Source organism: Nyctereutes procyonoides, unplaced genomic scaffold (assembly GCF_905146905.1).
Source record: "Nyctereutes procyonoides isolate TBG_1078 unplaced genomic scaffold, NYPRO_anot_genome, whole genome shotgun sequence".
In the NCBI taxonomy this organism is placed as follows: Eukaryota; Metazoa; Chordata; class Mammalia; order Carnivora; family Canidae; genus Nyctereutes; species Nyctereutes procyonoides.
Genome location: NW_026575126.1, coordinates 48746106 through 48772688, shown reverse-complemented (window position 1 = coordinate 48772688; position 26583 = coordinate 48746106). Strand labels below are relative to the sequence as shown.

General features: G+C 37.3%; 1 protein-coding gene across 4 annotated transcripts in view; it reads right to left on the bottom strand.

The window, feature by feature from the left end:
- The window catches only part of MRTFB (myocardin related transcription factor B), a 190555-nt gene that overhangs the window by 95585 nt on the left and 68387 nt on the right, over positions 1 to 26583 (bottom strand). For all 4 annotated transcript variants that reach the window (XM_055340104.1, XM_055340103.1, XM_055340107.1 and 1 more), the window contains exon 3: positions 23719 to 23934. In XM_055340104.1, the coding sequence (XP_055196079.1) occupies positions 23719 to 23872 (154 nt within the window). In that variant the 5' untranslated portion in view covers positions 23873 to 23934. The remainder of the gene's footprint in view (positions 1 to 23718; positions 23935 to 26583) is intronic.

Here is a 26583-nt window from a genome sequence, read left to right as displayed (position 1 = left end):
TATTATATACAAAGATTTTAGTCTATAGCAAAATAAGTAACTAACCAACTAAAACCAATTTAAGTGTCCAAGAGTAAGGATGTGGTTAAACTATATCTAATCTACTCACTTGAGCCAGTATGCAATAATTAAATTGTTGCTTACAAAGCAAAACATAAAAAACTACAAAAAAGTATATCAAATTGAAAAGGTAAAACAAGGAAACAACCCAGGAAACAAATTACATAATTGACATTTTATTTTATTTATTTATTTTTAAGATTTTATTTATTTATTCATAAGAGACAGAGAGAGAGAGGCAGAGACACAGGCAGAGGGAGAAGCAGGCAGGCTCCATGCAGGGAGCCCGATGTGGGACTCGATCCTGGGACTCCAGGATCAGACCCTGGACTGAAGGCAGGCACTAAACCGCTGAGCCACCCGGGGATCCCCATAATTGACATCTTAAAACCAGAAGAGACTACACAGAAAAGAGATTAAAGAGATACTACAGAATTTAACTGTGGTTGTCTGAGAAGTGGGAATGTGTAATCTTTTTGTCTCTCCTTTTCTTCTTTCTGCTAAATTTGCCATAAGTATATGCTACTGCCATTTTTAGAACAAAGTATTTTTAAAAGAGTTAACAGGCTAAGTATATAAGCAGCACAGAAAGACCAAAGAAAATGCAAAACAAAGCATGAGAAGTGCAAACAATGGCTAACAATGAAAACACTTATAAAAACTGATATTAGCTATGTATGTATGGTCACAATGGTTTCTTTTCCAGACTATTGTGTTTGCTGTAGTTTCAATTTCTTCCCTAAATATTAATTTTGGAAAGGTGAAGATTTTTTTTTAAGCCTTAACATTACTAACATGTTAACTTATGAGTACTTAGGAAGTTTCAAAGATGAGGGCAAGAATGTCTATCGAGGAAGAGAGAAACAGGAAAGAAACTAGGGAGTAGCAAGGTGAATGCACCTCAAGAGCTGTCCAGGAGAGACATTTTCTTAGTTATAATATTAGAAAACATATATGAATAAGGGAAATTAAAAAAGAAAGTAAAAAATGGAATATTAGAGGTATTCGAATTATATTAAGATTTTACATAAACACATTTTTGTAAATGATATTTAATAAGGACAGAATGCCTTGGGAAATAACAGGACAAAGTACACCTCAATTTCAAATGAACAACAACAAAAAAAGGCTGGGAAACCAGAATATTCTAGAAATAGTCTTAAAATAACAAGGGCAAATTCTTGGACATAGAGATCTGTAAATACGCACGAAACTGCATATACCTAATTAAATGCAGCTTACAACAATATTAGCATCACCAGCAATCATCAATTCCTTTCACAGTGACATTTATTACCACTTCAGAACATTCATAATAAGATGGAACTACATGAGCATAAGTACAGCCTCAATGGATGGATGGGCCCTCTCAGGCCTAATAAGCAGGGTATTTTAATTTCCAGAGTCTCGTGTTAGTAGTATAAATCAGAGGGAGGGAAAAGGAGTAGACTTCCTAAGATATGTGCCAGCTCAGTGACAGTCATTTTCAATCACAAATGGCAAGGCTGCCGGGAGGAGTTGCTCACTTACAGTACATGAGGTCATACTTAGCAATGAAACAAGTTCAAGTAAAGAAAACAGTATAATGTCAGTAATAACAAGGAAGTCCTCTTTTTATCAGATAAGTAATATTTCCAAAACCATGGGTTTTTCTTGGATTTCTTTATATTTGGTTGCTCTGTTCCTATAGCAAATACACCAATAAACACTCACCAGTGACTACAGAATAAGCTAAGTTGTTAGACTGATCCTTGAGAGGAGACTGGAGTTTTCCTTTGTGCAGCCCGAGCATTCGGCAGAGAGTCCAACACTTACCAAAAATACGCTGCATCAATAAACAATGATCACAAAACCAGTGAGGTCAAAATGCATCCACCCACAACAATGGCAACATACCCGCCACTTATAGTCGCTTTCTTTAAAATACACACGAGTTACACACACGCGTACACGAGCCCATTACACAGCACACAGGCACAAAGAAACTCACTCCGGGGAGTTTCTAGCAATTCTGGCAGAAATAAATCCTTACTTGAACTGATGCAGAATGAAATGTCTTTTAAAGGGGTTTTTACCTTATGCTTCATGGACACAGAGATCAGTATGTAACTATTAAGAGAGGGCTATTAAAAGTCTACCAGATTATCAGCAAAGTGGGGCAGAAAGCTATGTGTAGATCATGAAGCCAGAGCATATAAAATGAAAATTAAAACACAATTTCATTCATAACATTGTCAAAAATAGACGTATGTACAAGATTTCTATACTAAATACTAGAAAGCACTGCTGAGAGAAATGAAGAAAGGCCTATATAAATGAAAGATATTACATTGATAGACTAGAAATAAGATGTCAGTTCACTCCAAATTAATGTAGGTTCAAACCCATTCCCAATGATATTCCTGCTAGTCTTTAAAAACAAAACAAAACAAAACAAAAAAAAAACAAAAAACAAGCTGACTCAAATAGAAATGGAAAAGGAAAGGACCTAGAATATCCAGAGCATTCTTACAAAAGGAAAACAACGTTGGAGGACTTACCCTACCTGATTTCAAGATTGCCTATAAAACTATAGTAATCAAGACAGTGTAGTACCAGCATAGGAATTAAGGAACAGAAGAGAGGGGCAGACAGAGATCCATACTTAAATGGCCTATGGATTTTAGACAAAGGTGCTAAAGCAATCCAACGGGGGGAACGTAGACTTTTTAAACAAATGGTATTGAAGCAACCAGAAATCTGTATGGAAAAAGATGAGCCTCAACCCCTATCTCACACCAGACATCAAAGTTAATCTGAAACTATATCACAGACATACATGGGAGACTACTTCCATGGCTTGGGGGTAAGGCAAAGGTTTCTTAGGCCATAATCATAAAAAATGGGTAAATTAGGCTTCCATCAAAAGCAAAAACTTTTGCTCATCAAAAGACATTTTAAGAAAATCAATCAATAAATAAAAATTAAAAAAAAAAGAAAATCAATAAAGAAGGCATAGACTAGAACATTCACAAAGCACATCTGACAGGTACCAAAGGCATACACAGAACTTCAGTAATTTCATAATAAAAAGCCAGCTTAAAATTAGGCAAAGGTGTCCTGGACAACACTATTTTAAGAAATATTCAGAATCAGACCCAAAAGAGACTGATGTCATCCCAAAGTACAGGCCAATGGACTGGCTGGAAGAAATGCAAGGAGAAGCACAGATGACGTGCTCTCAAAATAGGGTCATTTTAAGTAAATATTGAAGTCTAGTGATATACATGTTGACATCTGCAGGGGAAACGTGTGCAGATGCTTACAACTTATTTAGAACCGTCAAAAACAAGCACAGTGACATATTAATGGTAGAACTGAGGTGGGAGGAGGAACAGATCAGAAGTCATTCATTTCCCTGTGGTTTCTCAGATAATCCTCCTATGACTTTGAAAAATATTATTTATTGTTTTATTTTTATATCTAACTTTTATATACATATGAACAAGGCACATGTCATAAGTGCACAATTTGTTGAATGTTTACAAACTGAACACGCTCACACAACCGGCATCAGAAAATCGAACATTTCCCGTATCCTGAGAGTGCTTTGTGGTTCCCTTCCAGTCATTTCTCTCTTGACAGGGTAACTGCTGTTCTGATTTCCAACACTATAGCATAGTTTTATCTGCTTTTGTCCTTCATAAGTGGAATCAAATCATACATACTCTTTTGTAACTAGCTGCCCTTACTCAGGGTTATTTTTTGTGAGAGTCACACATACATGCAGTGGGCTCACTGCCTTGCCGTATGTCACTGGGTGATATGTCACAATTTATTGGGCCATTCTTCTGTTAGCTGGGCATTTGGGCAGCCTCTGGTATTTTCCTGTAACAAATAGCATTGCTATAAGCATTCCAGTAGATTGAACTATGTGAAATTGCTCATAGAACCTACAAAAAATGAAAAAAAAAAAACCTACAAAAATGGCTATTTCATATCACTCAAATTAATACATCATCTTCTGATGAACATATACATTTCTGAATAAAATCTAGGAGTGGACTTGCTGATACTTAGAATTATGCAGGAATTTTCGAAAATGGTTACAGCAGTTTACATATCCTTTAACTGTTCCAGACACCATCTTCCTTAATATACCTGGCATTTTTTTCATTTCTGCTGTTCTAGTAGAAGCATGGTAATACCTCACTGAAGTCTGCATTCATGCTGCTCTGATGACTAATGAACACATATCCATATCCATATATATGGATACCATTTGATTTCCTCTTTTGTGAATTTGATGTCAAGGCTTTTGTCTTGTTTATTCTATTGGCTTCTATGAGTCTTTTCTATGTTCTGGAGAAGAATCTTGTTAAATATATGCTTGAGAATATCTCTTCCCATTCTAAAGGCTGCCTTTTCTCTCTCAGTGATATCTTTTGGTGCACAAGAGTTATTCATTTAAATATAACACAATCTTTTCTTTTAAGAGTCATGCTATCTGTGTCCTGTTTAAAAAATTTTTGTTCACTCCAAGGTTATAGAGATGTTTTCCCCTAAAAGCTGTATTGTTTTACCTTTCACGGTTGGATTTTGTGAGTGTGTGTGTGTGTGTGTGTGTGTGTGTGTGTGTATGAATTCCAGGTAAATTTCTTTCCAATGGATATTTAATCCAAACCATTTATTTAAAAAGACCATCCTTTGTAGTGAGTTAAGTGATAAATACTATCTCTGATTTCTCTTCTGTTTCACTGGTCAGACTGTTTATCTGTCTAGACTACTATAGTGTTACAGCAGGTCTTGATATATGGAAATGTAAATCCTCTGATTTTGTTCATCTTCTTCAAGACTGCACAGTTCTTCTAGCTGGAATTATTTTTTTTCTTAAAAAAAAGTGTCCTAGCTCTGTCTACTGAAAAGACATGAAAATAAAAGGAATATAAGACCATGAAAGTATAAGGCGATCCTGAAATATCCTGTGGCAGAAAGTGAATGCTCAAAAATTAAGGCGGATGGGCCAAAGGTACATAAAAGTCACCTTGAACAGGCTCTCACTTGCCAAATTTGGGACAATCTGTGTATCAAAAATGATGACAGAAATGGATGGTACCTTTCCAATTACAAAAAAAACAAGCAATCTAGGAGTCCACAGGGATACTTCCCTTAGAAAAGGTTCCTTTCAGAAGAATGCCAGTTACTAGAGAAGAAAAGTCAGAATTATAAAAACCATTAATTTCAAGTACCTATTTTATAATAATTTATTTAAACAAAAATTTCATTAAAACCATGGCTGAAAGATGCCTGGCAAACAGAACAGTTAGTCTCAAAGGACTATCACACACACACACACACACACACACATACACCAGTTTGTAATTAATTGTATTATAATTATTATTTACAAAGAGGAAAGGGGCATTTACATAGGAAAAACAGGAGGTGAACATTACCTTACCCAAGTGATTAACCTGAATATCACCAATAACGGAATAAATGCCACATACCTCCTGATGTGATTCACGTCACCTATGTAATATTCCCACCGAAATGTTTAATCTGAACACTGACAAAGAGCTAAACAGACAAATCCAAATGGAGGATCATTTTGTAAAATAGCTGGCCTGGACTTTTTTAAAATGTCAAGTCGTATAAGATGAAAAATTTTAAAAAGTGGTTGTGAGTGTAAAATGGTACAGCCACTTTGGAAAATAGTTTGGTGGTTTCTTATAAAAGTAAACATACTCTTACCATATGATCCAGCAATCGTGCTCCTTGGTATTTCCCAGAGAAACTGAAAAATTACATCCACACAAAAACCTGCATGCAAATGTTTATAGCAGCTTTCTGCATAAATGCCCAAACTTGGAATCAACTGAGCTATCCTTTCGTAGGTTGACCATCGATAAACAAACTGTGGTACACGGAGACTATGGAATATTATTTAGCACTAAAAAGAAATGTGTTCTCAAGCCATGAAAAGATATGGAGGAACCCTAAATATATATTATTAAGTAAAAGAAGTTAGTCTGAAAAGGTTACCTTTTGGATGATTCCAATTATATGGCATTTTAGAAAAGGCAAAACTACAAACGTAATAAAAAGATGAATGGTTGCTAGGCTGGGGTGTGGGGCAGGGAGCGAAGAGATGAACAGGGAGCAAAGAGATGAACAGAGAGCGTTATACTATAATGGTGAACGCATGGCATTATACATTTGTCCAAACCCACAGAATGTACACCACCAAGAATGAGCCCTAAGGTCAACTATGGATGCTGGGTGACTATAATGTGTCCTTGTGGGCTCATCTTCGGTAAAATATGTGCCATTCTTGTGAGTGATGTGGACCGTGGGGTTAGGGGGACCTCTGTGCATGGGTGGGGGCAACAGGGATATGAGAAATTCCCATGCCTTCCTCTCAATTCTACTATAAACCTAAAACTGCTCTGAAAAACATAGTCTTTAAAAAAAGTAGAGAAGCTGTTCTAGATTAGGGGAGATTAGGGGACAGGACAACTAAGTGCAGTAAATGAGACATGATGAGATCCTGGTTGAAAAAAAAAACAATAAAGGACATTACTGGGAGAAGTGGGGAAATATGAATATGGGGCATGTATTAAATAAGAGCTGTATCAATGTTAAGTTTCTGAGGGTCAACACTAGTGTGGTACACAGGAAACTATATTTATGGTTAGAAGATGCATGCTAACACATTCAGGCATACCTGCAATTTACTCATAAATTGCTCTTCAATAAAAAGTTAATAAATTGCTCTAAGTTCAAAGTTCAGGAGTTAAAAAGAACATGTAAAAGGATTATTACCCTACTACAGAAAATCAGAAAAACATCCCTTCATATTTTTTTCCATAGAAAAGAAACTGATTTATAGAATGAGTAAAAGTAGATTTTTATTTTAGTCTTTAAGTGCCAAATACTTTATTATGAAATAAATTGCCATTAACAGGATGATCTATCATTAGGCTCTCAATTTTACTAGCAAATCTGAAAATATATTTGTTTAAAAGATTAAAAAGAACAAAAGGACTATTTGGACATCTTCCACTAGAGGAATTTTTAAAATGTCTCCACTCATTTAGCTGAGTACCTTCGAAAGTATAAGGCTAGAATGAAGAGACACACAAAACTGCCTGAGTTCTCCATTCCAAACGACCGCGGGGCCAGGCCATACAGCCACCTTCCCAGCACGAAGCATCTGGGTGTAAGGGAAGGCACGCCACGAGAAGACTGTGCTGACCATCCCCAGGGTCCCTCACTTGTAGGAACGTCCACAGGCACAAGCCTCATCTGCACCCATCAGGCACGCTGGGTAAACTTCCCACAGGGGGCATCCTGGCCTCCTCAACTAGGCTGATGGTGATGGCAGACTGCTGTCAGGCTTTGACAGGCTTTTAAAGTAAAAATGATTCGGCTCAAGCAAAATCTTGACATTTTTAATTTTAGCTTTACATGCGACTTTATTTATACCTTTTGTAACTATTTTTGGTATATAAAAGTTAAAATAGTCTATCTTAAAAATACCTTGAACTCTCCTCCAAATAAAATTTCTTTCCTACTCTAATACCTTGATACTCTTATATAACCTTAGTTAGTACCCTTACAATCTCTAGTACCCTTTATAACCTTAGAGGTGGTGTTAAAACCAACTCTCTCTTTAAACTTTACTCTGTTTCCAGGGGCACCTGGGTGGCTCAGTAGCTGAGCATCTGCCTTCAGCTCAGGTCAGGATCCTGGGGTCGTGGGATTGAGTCCCACATCAGGTTCCCCGCAGGGAGCCTGCTTCTCCCTCTGCCTGTGTCTCTGCCTCTCTCATGAATAAATAAAATCTTAAAAAAACAAAACAATTTTACATGTTCCTTCTTAGCTGCTTTGCTTGCACTATTTGCTCTCTCTGGCCTTCAGTTAATAGTCCTATAAAATGAAAACATGTAAAACCTACCTCACAAGGTAAAATGCTTTTACCTATTCAAGGAAGAAACTTCCCTCTACTGGGGAAGAATGTAATAATATGCAGAAACACATGGAAAAACCTAACGCAGGGCCTTGTTTGTAGGTGGATTTTAAAAAATATATATTGGTTGGTTACTTCATGGAAGGAAGTGAGCAATAAAGTGTTTTTGTTTTTGTGAGAAGACACAGAGTAACTATGAAGGTCGGCATATAAGTGTTAGGTATATAATTTACACGATTATATTCCTAAAAAAAAAATAGTAAAGGCAGGGAAGAGTACCTTATAAAAAGTATATGGCTTAAAAATAAAATTTCGATTGGAAAGATTCCGCATTTGAATATTTAGACCGCTTCATAGGTTAATGCAAACATGTTTTTCAAACACTTGGGCTAATCATATGGAATTGTATATATGAAACCTGACAAGACACCAAATATAAAGTTCACAGTTTGAGTATATATTGAGGACTCTAACTTTCAAAAACACAATTAATATTTTTTATTTTTCATTTATTCAAGTAGTGTCTTATTAATTTGGTTCCCATCTGTTACTGTCAACATATCACCTGGATGCAACAGGACTGAGAATCAATCTGACGGCCGTTTGATGGAGCTGCACACCTGCTCCAGGCTCTGTTCTTTTGGGTCTCTGGGGCCAGTTCTGACACCTAAGCCTCATTTACCCTGCCCACTGCCAATGACTCCCATCTGTTCTTTGTCTCCTAACCCACTCCGGCTTCTCGGCAATGGAGAGACAGCCACACGAGGGCACAGATGGGCAGCCAGAGAGGCCATGTGAACCCGGGTGGGAGCCATCAACCACTGGGCCCAGGGGTGACGCAGAAGTATAGACCATGGGACCCAGATTACAGGGATTTTGATCAAATTGTGTTTCTGTGATCCCCAGGTGACCTCAGCGATCTTCATTTCTATTACACCACGTAAAATTTTATCAATATAAATTCTCCTTTAAGCCTCTGTCAACAAAGTATGAGAATCTGTTTCATATTGTGAATATTCAACCTGAAATTTAGTGGCCCTTGAGCAGAATCTAAGAATTCTAAGTAGAATCTTATCCTCAGAAGAATCCTCCCAATACTATAACATAATCAGGAGCTCCCAAATTACCCTAATATTTTGTTATATATGTGATGTATTTTTTTCTTTTTTTTTAATTTATTTTATGATAGTCACAGAGAGAGAGAGAGAGAGAGGCAGAGACACAGGCAGAGGGAGAAGCAGGCTCCATGCACCGGGAGCCCGACATGGGATTCGATCCCGGGTCTCCAGGATCGTGCCCTGGGCCAAAGGCAGGCGCCAAACTGCTGCGCCACCCCGGGATCCCTATGTGATGTATTTTTTAAAGAAAGTTTCCTCCTTCCTTGATATACAAGCACTATATGTGCATTATGAAAAATGCACAGTATAGAAAATGCAGGTGAGAGTAGTGTGTATGTAGGTAAACTGCCAAAACTAATCTGATGGAATTCTCTGCAGGTGATTTTTCCTATGCTTTCTTTTTTGGAGGGCATGGGTGGGGCTGATGGGACAACAGAGAGAGGGTGGTGAGTGGCACTCATGGTGAATCAACAATTTAATTCTATGCTTTTTCACTTAATAGAACCTAGATATTCTTGACAAGAAAATTCCCATTAATACACATGTGAGAAGGAAAAATATCATCTTTGTATTTTCTAAATCTTCTCAAGGCTGACTCCTTTGCCAAATTGAATCAAATTCAAATACTGAGGCAAAGAGAAGTTTTCTTAATTTCAACATTTCTGTGAAGAGAAAATAATTTATAATAATTTCTTTATTAATGAAGAATGGATTCTGTCAACATGTGAATCCTTTCCTCCTTGAGGCCCTACCAATGCATGGTGACTCTTGAACTGAGTACCTAGGCCACTGGCCCTAACTTGGTATCTTTCATGGTCCTCTTGCTCACCATCCTGTGCCAACAGCAAATGCTGGAAGGCTCGCTGCCATAAACAACCCTCATAACTCTCAGTCTCGGCCTTTAACCCATAGGCTGGGGCAGCCTGCTGTGCCCACAGGGTCTGAGTGCTGAGTAGGGGATGGTCCAGACACAAAGCGGCACTGTGGCAGTCCAGTCAGAAGGTGGAGGTACGGGCGTTCAGAAAGGAGACATGGCTTTGTGGAAAAGCACAGGCCATATGTTAAATCCCCCATTCTAGACTCTGGTTTGCAGCTATGATGGAATAACAAGAACTGTACTTAACCACTCACCATAGGAAACTAGACAAGTGGACAAAACACATGAAACCATGGCACCCCTGCCTTGGGAAGCAGGCGGTACAGTATTGGGACTCATAGGGAAAAGGCAACAACTGAGATGAGCTCTCAGTTGCCTGAGCTCCCTGCCTGGAGGAATTTCCAGACTGTGAGAGTACAAGTCCTCAAACAAAGCTAGTCAGGCTTGCAGAATCGAGGAGCCAGAGATGAGGGCTCAGGGGAAGCTATGCAGTGCAGATTTCTGAACAAGAGAGCCTATGCTGAAAAAGAGCTCTGGAAAGCTGCACAGGGATGTCCTGGCATCTCTGCTGAGTCCTAAGCTATATGCGCACACAGTGAAGTTTCACAAGGCTGGGCAGTAAAGGACTGGGGGACCATAAGCGAAACAACTTCCGAAGTGCACACAAGGTTGAGGGTGTTCGAGCTCTAACTAGTCAGAGCAAAAAGATCTCCCTGGGGCATTTAGTAGGGCATTCGGCAAAGACTCCAAAGGCGGTCAAGGCCTTGTAGGTAAGGCACCACTGCTGGTGTGAATGCTACCTTATGTCTTTTCTAACAAAGAGTTAAAAAGGCCTTGACCCAAACACCCAATACTCTAACCAAAGCAAAGCCCCAACACTTTAAAGGAAGACAACCAAAGCAAAATCCAGCCACTCAAGCAATGTAACACTCCCAATGTTATATCTAATAAAAAAATTACTAGACTACTTGCCAAGAGGCAGGAAAAGGTTACTTTAATAGAAAAATCTGTCAATAAAAACAGACCCAAAAACGACAGAAAAAAAATAGAACAATTAACAACCATAACTATGTACAAGTATTTAAAGAAAAACATGAATATGGTGATGAGAGAAACGGACAATGTAAAACAGAACAAAATGGAACTTACAGAGATAAAAATAAATTATCTAAGATAAACATTTTACTGGATAGGATTAGCAGTGTATTAGATCTTCATTAGAAAAGATCAGTGAACATTTGAAAAAAGAATAGCTAAAAGGATGTTGCAAAAATAAAATACTAAAAAAAGAATTAACAAAAAAAGGGGGCAAAAAAAGAGGAATAAAGGAATAGTGAACAGACTGGACCAATATAACATTCAGCAAAATGATAAATTTAAATTCAGTTGTAGTAGGTGGCCTCTAAGATCTCTGCCCTCTGGGATTTATGGTCCTGTTCAGTCCTCTCAACTCTTATTTGCTTCTAAACAATAGAGTACGGCAATGTTGAGGAAATGTTGAAAAAAAAAAAAAAAGATCACTTTCGTCTTGCTGGCAGACCTCTCTTACCAGCTTTAACAAAGAAAGATGGCATGTTGGAGAAGCCCATGCAGCAAGGAACAGGGGTGGCCTTTAGCCAACAGCCACCAAGGAAATGAGGCTCCCTGGTCCAACAGCCCTCAAGGAACTGAATCTTGGCAACAACTTACAAGCAGATCCTTCCTCAGGTGGACCTTCAGATGAAACCCCAGCCTTGGCTGACACCTGACTACAGGCTCATGAGAGACCATGAGGCAGAGGTACCCAGTTAAGCTGTGCCGGAATTCCTGACCCAAAGAAACAGTGAGATGATAAATGTGTGTGTTAAGCTGCTAAGGTATGAAGTAGTTTGTTACACAGCTACAGACAACTAATATGCCAGATAAATCAGTAACTACCCTAAACGTAAACTATCTAAACATTACGGTTGAAGGACAGACTGTCAGACCAAACTAAAAAAAGGAAGATCATGCTTTATGCTGTCTACAAGAAAGGTACTGTCAACATAAAGGCAGAGATGTGTTAAACGTGAAAGCTAGGAAACGACCTATCAAATAATGCATAAGAAAGTTAGAGGGGCTATATTAGTACCAAACAAAGTAGACTTTGGGAAAAGGGTCATTACTAAGAATGGAGGGGTTTCATAATATAAAGGGATCAATCCATCAAGAGGGTATTAAGCTGAGTGAAATAAGTCCATCGGAGAAGGATAATCATCATATGATATCACTCATACATGGAATATAAGAAATAGTGAAAGAGGGATCCCTGGGTGGCGCAGCAGTTTGGCGCCTGCCTTTGGCCCAGGGCGCGATCCTGGAGACCCGGGATCGAATCCCACGTCGGGCTCCCGGTGCATGGAGCCTGCTTCTCCCTCTGCCTATGTCTCTGCCTCTCTCTCTCTCTCTGTGCTCTGTGTGACTATCATAAATAAATAAAAATTTTAAAAAAATTTAAAAAAAAGAAATAGTGAAAGAGATTATAAGGGCAAGGAGGGGAACTGAATGGGAAAAATTAGAGAGGGAGACAAAGTATGAGAGACTCCTAACTCTGGGAAACAAAGGGTTGTGGAAGGAAAGGTGGGTGGGGGAATGGGGTAGCTGGGTGACAGGCACTGAGGAGGCCACTTGCTGGGATGAGCACTCCGTGTTATACTATATGTTGGCAAATTGAATTTAAATAAAAAAAAAAAATAGGGCAGCCTCGGTGGCTCAGCGGTTTAGTGCTGCCTTCAGCTTGGGGTATGATCCTGGAGATCCGGGATTGAGTCCCACATTGGGCTCCCTGCATGAAGCCTGCTTCTCCCTCTGCCTGTGTCTCTGCCTCTTTCACTCTCTCTATGTCATGAATAAATAAAATCTTTAAAAAAAATAAATTTCAAAAAACCCCCACATAATAGACCCTCAAAATATATGAAGGAAAAAAAATACTGAAAGCAGAAATAAATCCACAATACTAGTTGGGAGTTTTCAACATACCTCTCTGAGCAACTGAAGAACAAAAAAAAAAAAAAAAAAAAAAAAAAGGGGACATTAGTAAGAATATATGACTTGAACAACTTTATAAACTGACTGGACCTAACTAACATTTATATACCATTCCACCCTCAAGGATACATGAAACATCCATGGTCATTCAAGAAATGTATACACTTTTATGATGAGAATATATGTTACATAGTTTCAGTGTAACAGAATAAAAACCAAAGTATTGTCTAAAACTATTAGGTTCTGAAATTCACAGTTTAGGACTAAGTTCTTGGATTTCTTTAAATTTCAGTTTTTTCAATTCTAACTTGATCAAGTTTAAGTTTAAATTCTTTGATCTGGAAAATCCTCCAAATTACACTTGGGTGTCCGAATAAAATCTTAAAATTTCTGAAGGTATAAACATTTTGTTTTCGTTGAGGGGTCTAAAAGCAGCAAGCAATCAAGCAGCGACTCTAATTCTATGCGCAAATAAACAAGCACACAGTTATGCAGCCAGAGATTTCACTACTTTGTCTGAGTTATTTAATCAAATTCCAGTTTTTTGGAAGATGAAGAGACTATCTCACTGATAGTGAGAGACAAACATCTATGTTAGAAAAATATATCAGAAAAGTAACACTTTCTCTAGTTAAATATCACTTTGTTATTCTTGGCTTGAGAAAAACAGTAATATGAGCACATAAATCTTTTTCATCATATATATTTTATACATCAATCAAGAGCCACATAATTCTTTAGGACATTCAATAACTACTTGTGACCAATTACTAAGCACCTTATTATTTTACTTTTGTTTCCATTTTATTTTACCAAGAAGACCTCTAAAATATCTTGGGTTTCTGATGGGTTACTGAAATATAATAAAATGAGTTTTATCTGTATTACTAACATTAATAGGCTTCGTTGAAATCATATGCCAATTTACTTCCTGCACCCCATTTTAAAATATGTTCAAAAGGGATCCCTGGGTGGCGCAGCGGTTTGGCGCCTGCCTTTGGCCCAGGGCGCGATCCTGGAGACCCGGGATCGAATCCACATCGGGCTCCCGGTGCATGGAGCCTGCTTCTCCCTCTGCCTGTGTCTCTGCCTCTCTCTCTCTCTCTGTGACTATCATAAATAAAAAAAAAAAATTAAAAAAAAATATGTTCAAAAGATATTATATTCCTACACCAGAATCAGATATCAAATCACAGGAAAGTTTTAATTGTGTAGGATTCTTCTGCTTAGTGCTTAAAACTTCAGTACTTTCACCCACAGGATTAACTTATTGAAAAGAAACATGCAAAGAAGGGAACAAACCACACAAAACCTCCCAAAAAACCTGACCCTTCAAATGCAAAATGCTGTTTACCCCTGGAAATTCATACACACCACTCATAGAGTCCATCCTGAGATAACCATGAGGCTGGTAGCATTTAAGGCCAACTGTAAACCAAATAAATCCTAATTACCCATTTCCTTAGGTTGTTCAGGCTCTAAATCTCTTGGGTTCTGCCCTTCTCATTTATTTTTTGCATGATACTATTTTTTTCTAAAAGAAATGTATAAAATAATACTTTAGGAGAATTCAGATTAATTGAAAAACTTATAAATCTGCCCTCCCCTAATTAATAGAATTTAAAGCATCATCTAAACAACTGCCATCACACCAGTATTTCATAGAATAATATCCTACAACACTAGAACTGTTTGTTTTCACGTATGCCAAAGGTCATTGGGAAACAAGCCATTGTATACATATATATTTATTTTTTAAAAGGTCATCCCCAAATTTAATCAATTTCTTTGTTAAATAATTGGGTTTGTAATGAAAAAATTTTAATTGTGGGATGTGATTATGACACAGATTTCCTGGAATCAAAATGAAAAAGAATTTAAAAAGTCAACTCAGAGCAAGAAATCTCTTTAAACATAACAAATAACGGTTTTATTACTACAAAATACCAGAAGTCTTCTGTATAAAACTTATCATATACATCAAATGCCTTAAAAACATCTAAGCAACCATATCTACTACCCTAATCTCTTCAGAATAAGTACATAAGAAGGAGAAAAATCTATCAATCAGTCCTTGATGACAGAGGGTTTGTTTAGGAGTTTACCAAATGGAATGGCCCTGCTGGAATTCCTTCAAGCAGCCTGTGAAAATGTCAGAACAGAGTCTGTTTTGGAGGTCATAGTCCCTAGAGAGCTCTGAGTTTTGGCCTGTTTGTCTTTTCACATGCTTTAATATTTGAAAATCGTTCCTTGTAGACACTGACTGATGCCCAGGGAATGCTAGGATTGTGGGAACTGGCAGTACCAACAAGAGAGACAGACTTCATGGGAAATCCATGCCTACACATCTGCCCTCATAGCTCTCATCAGATAAGCTGCTCTCCGAATGCTATGAAGGTACATGGAAAGACATTAAGAAACTGCACGTCATTTTGACAATAAAAAAAAAAATCCTTGTGGAAAATGGGACAAAAATGACTGGGACTTTTGAAAAAAACACTAAGTTATAAAATATCATGGTGGAATTCTGAAAACCTGTATTCACTTAGTATAAATTGAAATTGAACTTCATGGGGGTTGAAGTTCATGAACAACTTTTGACTTCCCCCAAACTTAATAGCCTACTGTTGCCTGGAAACCTTACAGATGATGTCAACAGTCAGTGAACACATATTCTTTATGATACATGTATCATATCCTGTACTCTTACAATAAAGCTACAGAAAAAATGTTATTAAGAAAATCATAAAGAGGAGAAAATACACTTACAGGACTGTACTATTTATCAGTAACAATCTGCATATACGTGGACCCATGCAGTTCAAACCCATGTTGTTCAAGGGTCAACTGTACTGAGTGCTCAATACATACATAACCATAACAAATAAAGTGCTAATTATTTTGCCCACATTGTTCTAAATACTTTACTTACATGAATTCATTTAATCCTCAAAGCAACTCTATGAAGCATGTACTACCATGATCCCCATTTTGCAGATGAAGAAAGTGAGGCAAGGGGAAGATACGTAATTTGTCTCGGTTCACACAGCCAGTATGACCTAGACTCACACAGCGTGGCTCCAGAGCTAGTGCTCTTAACCACAGTGCATATTACCTCATTCATGGTATTTTTACATGCTAGTCAGTATAAGAGCTCTATTATTTTAAGCCTTTCAGTAACTTATGAGGTACATCTAATATGATTCCTACTTATGGATTAAAGACATGGGCTTTGTGTAGCCTGACACTACACATTTAGCACAACAGAGCAGGCTCTATGCTTGACTTGACAGACCTTTTTTTTCATAGCCCTCTTCTTTAAAATTGGGTTCTCTTCTCTGAGTTATCTGCAAGAATCATCTCTAAATTAATTTTCTGCATATAGTTGAAAGAATTACTTTCAAGGATCTATGTGTCCAACAATTTTATGAGAATACATTTTGGACTGCCAACATTTTACTAGAGACTTAAAATCTAAGAATTATTCTAGGGTAGGAGACACAATGATCACTCAGTAAATGTTTGTAATAGTAAAATAATCCCTATTTCCACTCTTGCAATGCTGATTTTTAAAAATATCTTGGATAACTGAATATTCAGATATGACAAACTTTCCTCTTACATACAACATGCTGGCACCTTGATCAAGCAGCCCAATCAATATGCTTCTTCGCCATTATGTCAGGATCACGACTTCTGTCACAGAGGGTCTCCTAGTTTGTAACTATGAATCTCAAATCTGCAGAATACTGACAAATTCTAGTATTTGTTAGTTCTTTAACTAGCCGACAAGAACCAAAGGCAAGTTATAAAATCAGACTTTTGCTTTTCTTGTTATATCTTCATTAAACATAGAGATCATATATCAAAAATCTAAGTTTTGTGAAACAGACACCCAACTATAATCATTTCCTTAATGAAAACAGCAACATAAATGACCAGAAAATAACATGAATAATTTGGGTTTTAAAAAAAGTTAAAATATTGTCTTTTAATTGATAGTCTAATGCTATTACAAAAATGTTAACACATACCTGCCAACCCTTAAATACCATGAATAGAAAGATACTGACTATCCTAAATTAGATACAAGGTTTTTTTCTTTTTCTTTTTTTTTAGGATAACACAATTGAGTCAATTTGTCTTTCTTTTTAAATATGGGGGGAAAGTCTGACTAATTGGGTGAGCTGGCATGTATGTTTAATAATACATCTGCAAGGAACGTAATAAACAGTGACATTATTAATTTGTATCTATGGAGAATTCCATCTGCTAACTGAGATGGAAGTTATCTTCCATTCTTTTTGGTTCTGCTGCCCAATGAACAGCACAAGGCAAAAGTGATAATGAGATATAAGAACACATGATGCAATGAGGAAGGGCAGCCAGAGACACATGGGCTGAAAGCTACCATACGGATATTACAATGGGCATACCGCAACACAGAGAGCTTCTGAGACTTACCCATGCTCACAGACTGAGTCAGCAGAGGAGACTGGAGTCCTGACTCCCAAAAGACTACACTTCCTGTCAATAATAGTGAGGGCAGCAGGTGAGGGTAGCCAACAGTACGGATTAGTTTAAAGGAGTTAGAAAAACATTGGGTATGATATTTGCTAATTAGGGTGATTATTAACTCCAAACCAAAGAGAGAATTCCAAAACATGTTATTCCAACATATTCCATTGTTGCATTTTGCCTCATTAGTGCCTTATTACTGATACCTTAAAATAACAAAAGATGAAAAATCATGGATTACTTTTTCCCAGTATATTCCATTTATCAGGCTCCTTTAGAGTCACGGGAGAGAGCAGATATCCACATCTATCTTTCTTCTCCCTTTTTGGCTAAAAGAGGTCCCTGTGGTTGGGTTAGATGGAGCACGCAGGCAAAAAAGAGTCCCAACTTAATTTTAACAAAGTCTCTCAACCTACCACAAGGTCAGATTATAAGCCAACGATTTAATTGCAGTAACCTTAAAAGGTCTAAGTAGCTAGGGTGTTGTAGTTGATTTATTAACTAATCATTTATATATGTCATCGTTTAAAATTACTTTCTGAGGGACAGGAAAGACTGCTTCTAATAAATTAGTTTGTTTATTTGCTGGTCCAGTGCCTAATATAAGTCATATGGTAGACTCTAGTTTTACGAAAATTATCTTAAATAATCTATATAAGAAATAATGTACTTCTATGACTCTAATAACTTTGACAAATCCTTGTAAAAAATTTTAGGTAAACATTTTTATAATTTTAAGATAATGTAGTCTCATGCTAAGTTAAATGGACGATTAATACTATGTTCTAAATCTTACTTTTAATAAATATGGTAACACTTGACATTCCAAGGGCATTTCTGTTAAGAGAACACTATTTAGAGACTGGATAAATAAATCAAAATGGGGCTTCAGGTGTGCTAAACTGGGCTTACAGTCTTCCTGATGCACTTCTGAAACTGTAAGCTCCATCTACCCCCTCAGCAATAATCATCGTACGCCTATGGTAGTGTTCCGACAGGACAGCTGCAAATGGGAGAGTGTAAATTAATGCCCAGCCCCCTCTCTGCCTCCACCCACACGCTACTAGGGTGTGGTTAGCAATGCATTGAAGCTGACTAAATCCTCAGTACCAGCAAAACTGTCGAAACAAGAAATCCAGAGTACAAAAAAGGTGGACAGGGTTATAGATGCTTATTTACACTGTGAAACAAAACATGCTATTTAATAGGAGACTTGGTAAAGACCATTGCGAAAGAGACTACCTCACCTTTAAGCTACTTATGTGACTTTGTTTTCATTTTGAAAAAGATTCAAGAGACTGTCACAAAAAGAATAGGAAAGCTGCCATAATTAATCAAGAATTTCGTTTGCAGTTGTCAGGGGGTTCAGTTGGCTTTTTAAATTTCATAATTGTGTTTAGCATTAACACGTAAAGCCTAATTTTTAAAAACATATTAGAAATGAAGGAAAATTAATTAAGGAAATTGTATATATTTCTCTTCTCAGTCTCAGTACTCTGAAGTAACTCCTGAAAGCAGAAAAAAATTATCTAAATGTATCACACTGTTTATTAATATAATTGAGAATTTTAAGTATTCAAGATCCTAAATATGTAACAATAAAGCCAAGGACAAGAGAATTTTACAGAAAACTACTGATTTCTATTTCTTTCAGTTATAGAAAGGGAAAGCAAGAATTCTATAGTTCCATGTCCTGGTTATTTAGCATCTATTCACTCCTTCCCATTTATGACACTCTGAGAATTTTACATCTGGCTGTCTGCTCCAGAGAAAAACAGAAATATTCTCTCTTTTCTTCACCAGTCTCCAGCAGGCCATACCATCTTGTGTACATTCTAAGTAAGAGAGTTCTGTTCCAGACAAACATTCATCACCTTTGTGCATTTCCAAACACCTGGAGTGAGAGTAAGCCTAACAGGTTAACAAAGAGTGGGGAAATATTTCCAAAGCAAAACAGAAGAAAAGACCAGCTGTGAACAAAGACCATTGATTTTTCTATGGTATGAGGCAAGGAATCTTCTTTGGCTGGGATCCATGGCAAAGCAAAGTTCATCTGACTGTCTGCAAATATTGAATACCTGTATTGAATCCAATGCAAAGAATTCCCTTGTGTTCTCTTGGGTGCAACAAACTTTTGAATGATTTATTTTCTCTCCAGTAGGATCATTCTAGAACAGAACAAGAGATGGTCTACAACTGTACATTGTGATAAATGTAATGGATGGAAAGCCTTAGTAATAAAAATTCAAAATGGGACCATAAACTCGAAAACCCAACCACTGTAACTAGAAATACTAAAGTTTAAAACAAGAATAACAAAGAAGTCTCCTCTTTTCTGAGGCCTAAAACACACTATTTCAAAGTAAATACAGTTTCAAAAAGCCTGTTAACATACCAAGAGAAAAGTGGCAGATACTGTTTTTCCACATACTTGATACTATCTACAGCTGGCCTGTGGTATATCTGTGGCCTCGTTAACATCGTTTGAGCCTCATATTCAGAGCTGCACCAAGAACCATTAAAATACCAAACTGTTTTTAAAAAGGGGAATCTATGTCGACTTAATCTGCATGATAATGCTGGCAATGACTTAAAAGCTTCAATTCAGCAACCAGCACACTTATCAGTCTTGCAAACGGGATTAGGACATCTATGAGCTTCCTACTTGTGGTGTCTAAGTGGGGGCACAAGGCAAAGAGCTGGAGCTGGAGCATGTTGTTTCCATCTACTGTCTTTCCTTGCCTTTACAAAGCTACATTCAACTTATAGCACCTGAGTTTCTCCCACATCGACAATAAAAAAATAACCATCCCTTGGACTGATTTCCCTTTTATTGTCTGTGTTTACCACCTGAAGGAATGTTGATATTGTGTAAAACATCAAAACAAAGCTCATTTTCCCTGGGTATGCATTGTTTTAGTGAAGGTCTATGATTTACATACGTCTTTCTGTACATACACACTTCCTTTACAAAGGACTCCCTTGTTAGGAAGACTTAACGGTCTAATTGGCTGCCTTACTTTTGAGGTGCCGCTAGTTATGGAATTATTTTGGCCACGTTCAGGAGTCAAGAAAAACCCTAGCTTATCTTTAGTAAGCATCTTTCACATTACTGCAGTAGTAAGAAGAATATTCTGCTATTCTGCTACATCGCCAACATAAATATTGTTCAAAAAAAAGGGAAGACCCTAGCGTCATTGCTTAGACGTCAACCTCTTTGTCCTCATTAGGTTTATTTATAGACTATTTGGTGACATGATCCTTCTACACACTAATCCAAACTGAAATATCTTCATTTCCGCCTCCCTACCCCCAAATGGAAAAGGAAAGAATTCAAACAAGTGAAATTAAAATGCCTAGGACTAACAGGGAAACAAAATCACCAGGAAAATACCTAAATTTGACTATTTCATAATAATCTAAATACTACTTTGTATTAGTTAATTTTGAGGCTAAGATCTACATCTTATGTATGATATGATCTCAGCATGGCATTAAGAATATTTTAAAAATGAAGAATAAACGTGAAACAGTAAGACAGCTATGGTTCTTTTACCTCCCCATTGTTTGATGTGATGCCACTCTACTCATAGAACTATCAAAAAGGTAGATTTCTGAAAGCTGAACAAGGATTCCATGTATGCCTTGGAATATATATACAAATCAGGCCAGTATATCATAAGCCTGAAATTAGAGCATATGCCTGAATGTAAGGTAAGATTTTTAACTTCCTGAAGTCATTGATTAGAAAAGATGAGACTGTCTGCTATTTAAGCCTTTACACAGCATCTTGGGTTATAAGATGCTCTTTCATGTATTTAATAGTGAACAAAAAAGTACTTGAGGAAAACATTTGCTTAAAAGTTATTTATTCAAAGCTAGTTTTAGGATGTTTATAAAAATATCTTAGTAGAATCATAAAAAGGGAGGGGAAGAAAAAGCCAACACATTAATTATTCCTAAGTTTTAACCTTAAAATGGAAAGTATTGTTGTTACAAACATGACTTTGAAAAACTGCTTTTAAAAAAGTAGTCAAATGCCATTCTGTCAGAAAGGATACAAGTAACAGTAGCTAATTCTGGAGAAATAACTAGGTAGCTAAGGGGAAAGACTGGGAGGTGACCAACTTTTCACTGTGTACCCATTTGTATTTAGGCCAGTGAATGTGTTACCTACTCACACAAAACAAAACAAAACAAAACAAAACAAAACAGATAATTATAAAGTAGGAACTGCAGCCCCATAAAATGTTATAACCAGTCACAAATCACACGAGTGATTACCTTATAGAGACTGTGAACATAAACTATCAGACACACACAACCCATTGTTTTGTCGGTGGTTCTTGTGGTTTACACATAAAATCTTCAGTGTCAGATCATGCATGTACTCAAAAACCACTGTAACTCAAGACAAAAGAGACAGAAATGAAGGTACACTCTGGATTTCAGTGTTAGATGGATGATGCCAAGGGGTTCTGCTGATGATAAAGATAAAAAAAAAAAAAAGCACTTCCCACAGAGATTCATGGATAGTCTGAGCAAGATGGTTCTATGAAATATGAGTGTGAATAAAGCAATCCTTCTATATTATTGCACTACTTCATAAAATGAGATTTTAGTTATGTACATGTAACTAAATTACTCAATTATAATTTTTACCTTTTACTCCATCTCCCTCAAAGTTTATAAGGGGAGACTATCTAATATTTAAGGCTACCTAATAATAAGGCTTACCTTATATTCAGGCATACATATTCAAGACAATATTCTTGCAAGAGAATGTGGTGTGCTTTATCAAGTAAATCACCACAAATATAAACTTTCCCAATGCATTTTCCTCCTCTGCTACATATGACCATTTTCCTGAGTAATTATATATTACTGAAATTTTATACCAATGCAACTTGTATTTTTTTAGGATAATAATCTGAACATTACACAGGTCCAAACGTACTGTGTGAATTTGATCACTTTTAGTCATTCCTTTGTAAATCTGATTGTACTCTCTCAGCCACTGTCTTAGAAAGGTAGGCCAGTCATTGATAAAAGGTCTAAAGCCATTGGTCAAGCACAGCCTCATGAAAGGTCTGATGGCACCTGAGCCAAATGTTGCTTTACATCACTCACACTCAACTAGGGTTATGCTCAAGAACAAGTACCAGAGACCCTATTTGAAGGGAGAAAAAGTATACTCCAAACACATGTACTGAAGATCTACGAATCGCAGCATATAATTATCCTGAATAAGGCCAAAATGAGAAGGATTGGGAAACAGAACCTAGAAAAACAAGTAACAAGGTACATAAGGAAGTGTTCTATAAGGGAAGAGTTTTATTTCTTCTGGCTTCTAAAACTAAAATTTTACAAAAGTATTATTTGTAAATGTAAAACTCATCAGAACTACAGAAAATACAAATTGAGCTGAAATTCTTAACGCGGCCCTTTTAACATATATACTTGATGTGTTTGTAAATTTTAATATTTTATCATTTGTTAGTTTTTATGTTTTAGGTATTAAGTGTATATCATCTATCCTTATTCATTTACATTAAAAACAGACAATACTGTGTCTTCCGTGGACTCTAGCAAGCCTCTGTCATCAATGAAAATTTCCTGAACAGATATCAAATGAATAGAAAATATTCATTTTGTACACAATAGATGATCAATATGATCAATATGACATTATGATCATATCTTATACCCATTAATAGAAAAACACTCAAGTAAGGAATTCTTGCTTTCTTAGTGATCATTAAAAGCTTAAATTTTGCCAATTCTGAAATTAAGGTGCAGCACACTGGAGATGGGAAATGGGAAGGGAGTCTAGACCAAACTATAGTCTATCTTCCCTGGCAGCAGTGCAGGAAGCTACCCTCCACTGCTGTTCTAGCATGAAATCTGGTGCTTAAATGGTTCCATTTAGAGCTTCTTTCCAAGAAGAATATTCCTACCAGATACTTACTGGGGAAATAATGAAAGAACTGAATGAAAGTGAAAGTCTGCCTATTACTCAAAACCAGCCAGTATCCCATGAGGCTCTCCCCCAAGTGTCAGGCTGCCCACTATAATTGACCAAAAAAAAAAAAAAAAAAAAAGATATTACTACCAAATAGGAATCAATTGACCTCACAAAGAGGGGGGTCTTTAAATCCAGTCCCCATTGCACATGCTGAAGAGCTCACCGTTCTTCCTCTCATTCAGAGGTGGCAGGTGCTGGCTGGGCTGCAAGGACAGCTCCTGGAATTCATGGGCAACAGCTTCACTTTGAGGACTGGGGGCAAGATGGGCTAATGGCCCCAGCTCATCCTCCGCGTCTAGCGCCCCTGAGGGATCCATTGTGCTCCAGCCACTGGTGATGGGCGTCCGAGACCTCTCTTCAATGTGGCCTGCTGAAGAGACTATCAAAGTAAAAACGTGTCAGTAGATGGTATTTATTTTTCTTCAATTTGCACAAAAATATTAAAATGGGAACCCCGGGTTCTAGCCCAGCTTCTCTGCTGTACAGCAACTGACAATTCTTTTACCTTCTCTGGATCTTGGGTTCTTTTTCCAACGCACAAGAATAACAGGCTTTCTATCTACAATAGCACTTACCAGGTAAATACAAGTTGGTATTTCATATAAATTTTTTGTACTATGGATTAAAGAAAGTTATAGTCTCTGATGCCATTAATGCATCCTAAAATAAGATGAAAGTCAACTACTGATGATGGGGGAAAAAGGCAGTCTAGTCTGAAAACCTGTCTAAACTACAAATCAGGGCCTCCTAGGTGGCTCAGTCTAGTTGTCAGGCTCCCTACTCAGCAGAGTCTGATTCTCCCTCTCCTTCTGTGTTCCGCCCCCCACCACCACCCAGTAAATAGATAAACTCCTACAAATCAAACAACTTTACATCAAGTCAACATTCATGGCACCCAGCAATATGTCAGATCAGGACTCCTTCAGCATGGGAACAGAACTCTAAGCTACAGCACAACGGACACACAATGTGTGCCAAAGAAACAAACCTTTGCTCTGAGCTATTGAGATTTGGGCTTGTTTATTATCACTGCATAACTTGGCCCATTCTGACTACAACAGAAATTGGTAACAGAAATACCAAAGACACAATGAAACCCTCAATACGAGACACTGGTGTAGGGGCTGTGCAGCGGGCAGTGAGAAAGCTTATGGAAAATTGAAAGCTAAAAGGATGTAGGTGCATGTTATGCAGGGGTGAAACATTTCACAAAACTGCTGCCTGCTTGGTAGCATTTCCTATCACAGTTCGTTGACCCACTCACCTACTGAGGGACATTTGAGTTGTTCCAGTTTCCATTACAAATAAAAATGCTATGAAAATTCTTGTCCAAGTATTTATATGGATATATGCTTTCACTTATCTTGGGTAAATGCCTAGAATAAAATGAGTGGATCACACAGCAATTGAGTATTTAAACTGTAAAGAAACTAACAAAGTATTTCCCAAACTGGTCAGGCCATTCTGCATTCTTACTAGCAGTGAATGTGAAATCCAGTTGTTCCATATCTTCTCCAACACTTATGGTCAATCTTTTTCATTTTAATTACTTTAATGGGTGTGAAATGGTAACTCAATGTGGTTTTATTTATGCATTATTTATTGAATTACACTTGAGATATTATACCAGTTTCAGATGATCAAGGCAGTAATTTGGTATTTTTATATATTATAAAATGATCACCTTCAAGAGCTCTAGTTACTATTTGTCACCATACAAAATCATTACAATATTATTGAATATATACCCTATGCTGCATATTAACATTTCAGATTCATTTTATAACTGAAAGTCTTTGCCTCTTAATTCCCTTCACCTATTTTGCCAGTCCCCCCTCCCCTCTTATAACCACCAGTTTGTTCTCTATATTCATGAGGTCTGTTTCTTTTGTTTTTTCATTTTGTTTTTTAGATTCCACATATAAGTGAAATCATAGTGTTTGCCTTTCTCGGTCTGACTTATTTCACTTAGCATGATATCCTCGAGGTCCAACCATGTTGTCACAAATGGCAAGGTTTCATTCCTTTTTTTGTGGCTAATATTACACACACACACACACACACACACACACACACACAATCTTCTCTATCCATTTATTATCTATTGATGGACACTTGGGTTACTTCTAAGTCTTGGCTATTGTAAATAATGCTGCGCTAAGCATAAAGATAGTACATACATCTTTTTGAATTAGTCTTTTCATGTTCTTCAGATAAATACCCAGAGGTAGAATTCCTGGGTCAGATGGTAATTCTATTTTTAATTTTCTGGGGAACCTCCACACTGTTTTCCGTAGTGGCTGCCCTAATTTACATTCCCATCAACAGTGTACAAGGGTTCTCCTTTCTCCACATCCTCACCAACACTTGTTTCTTGTCTTTTTGAAGTTAGCCATTGTGACTGGTATGAGGTGGTATCTCACTGTGCTTCTGATTTGCATTTCCCTGGTGATTAGTGATGTTCAGCATCTTTTCATGTGCTTGTTGGCCATCCTTATATTGTCTCTGGAAAAATGTCTATTCAGGTCCTCTGTCCACTTTGTAATGGGGTTGTTCTGTTGTTGGCTGTTATTGAATTGTATGTATTCTTCATATATTTTGGATATCAACTCCCTATCTATATCACATCACCAGCAAATAACTGACAGTTTTGCTTCTTTCTTACCAATCTGGAAGCTTTTATTTCTTTTTCTTGTCTGATGGCTGTGGCAGAGATTTTGAATACTATGTTGAATACAAGTGGCAAGAGTTGGGGGATCCCTGGGTGGCTTGGTGGCTCAGCGGTTCAGCGCCTGCCTTTGGCCCAGGGCGTTATCCTGGAGTCCCAGGATCGAGTCCCGCATCAGGCTCCCAGTGTGGAGCCTGCTTTTCCCTCTGCCTCTCTATCGTGAATAAATAAAATCTTAAAAAAAAAAAAAAGTGGCAAGAGTGGACATCCTTGTCTTGGTTCTGATCTTAGAGAAAAAAATTTTCATCTTTTCACCCACTTGAGTATGATGTTAGTTGTGTGTCTGTCATAAATGAATGG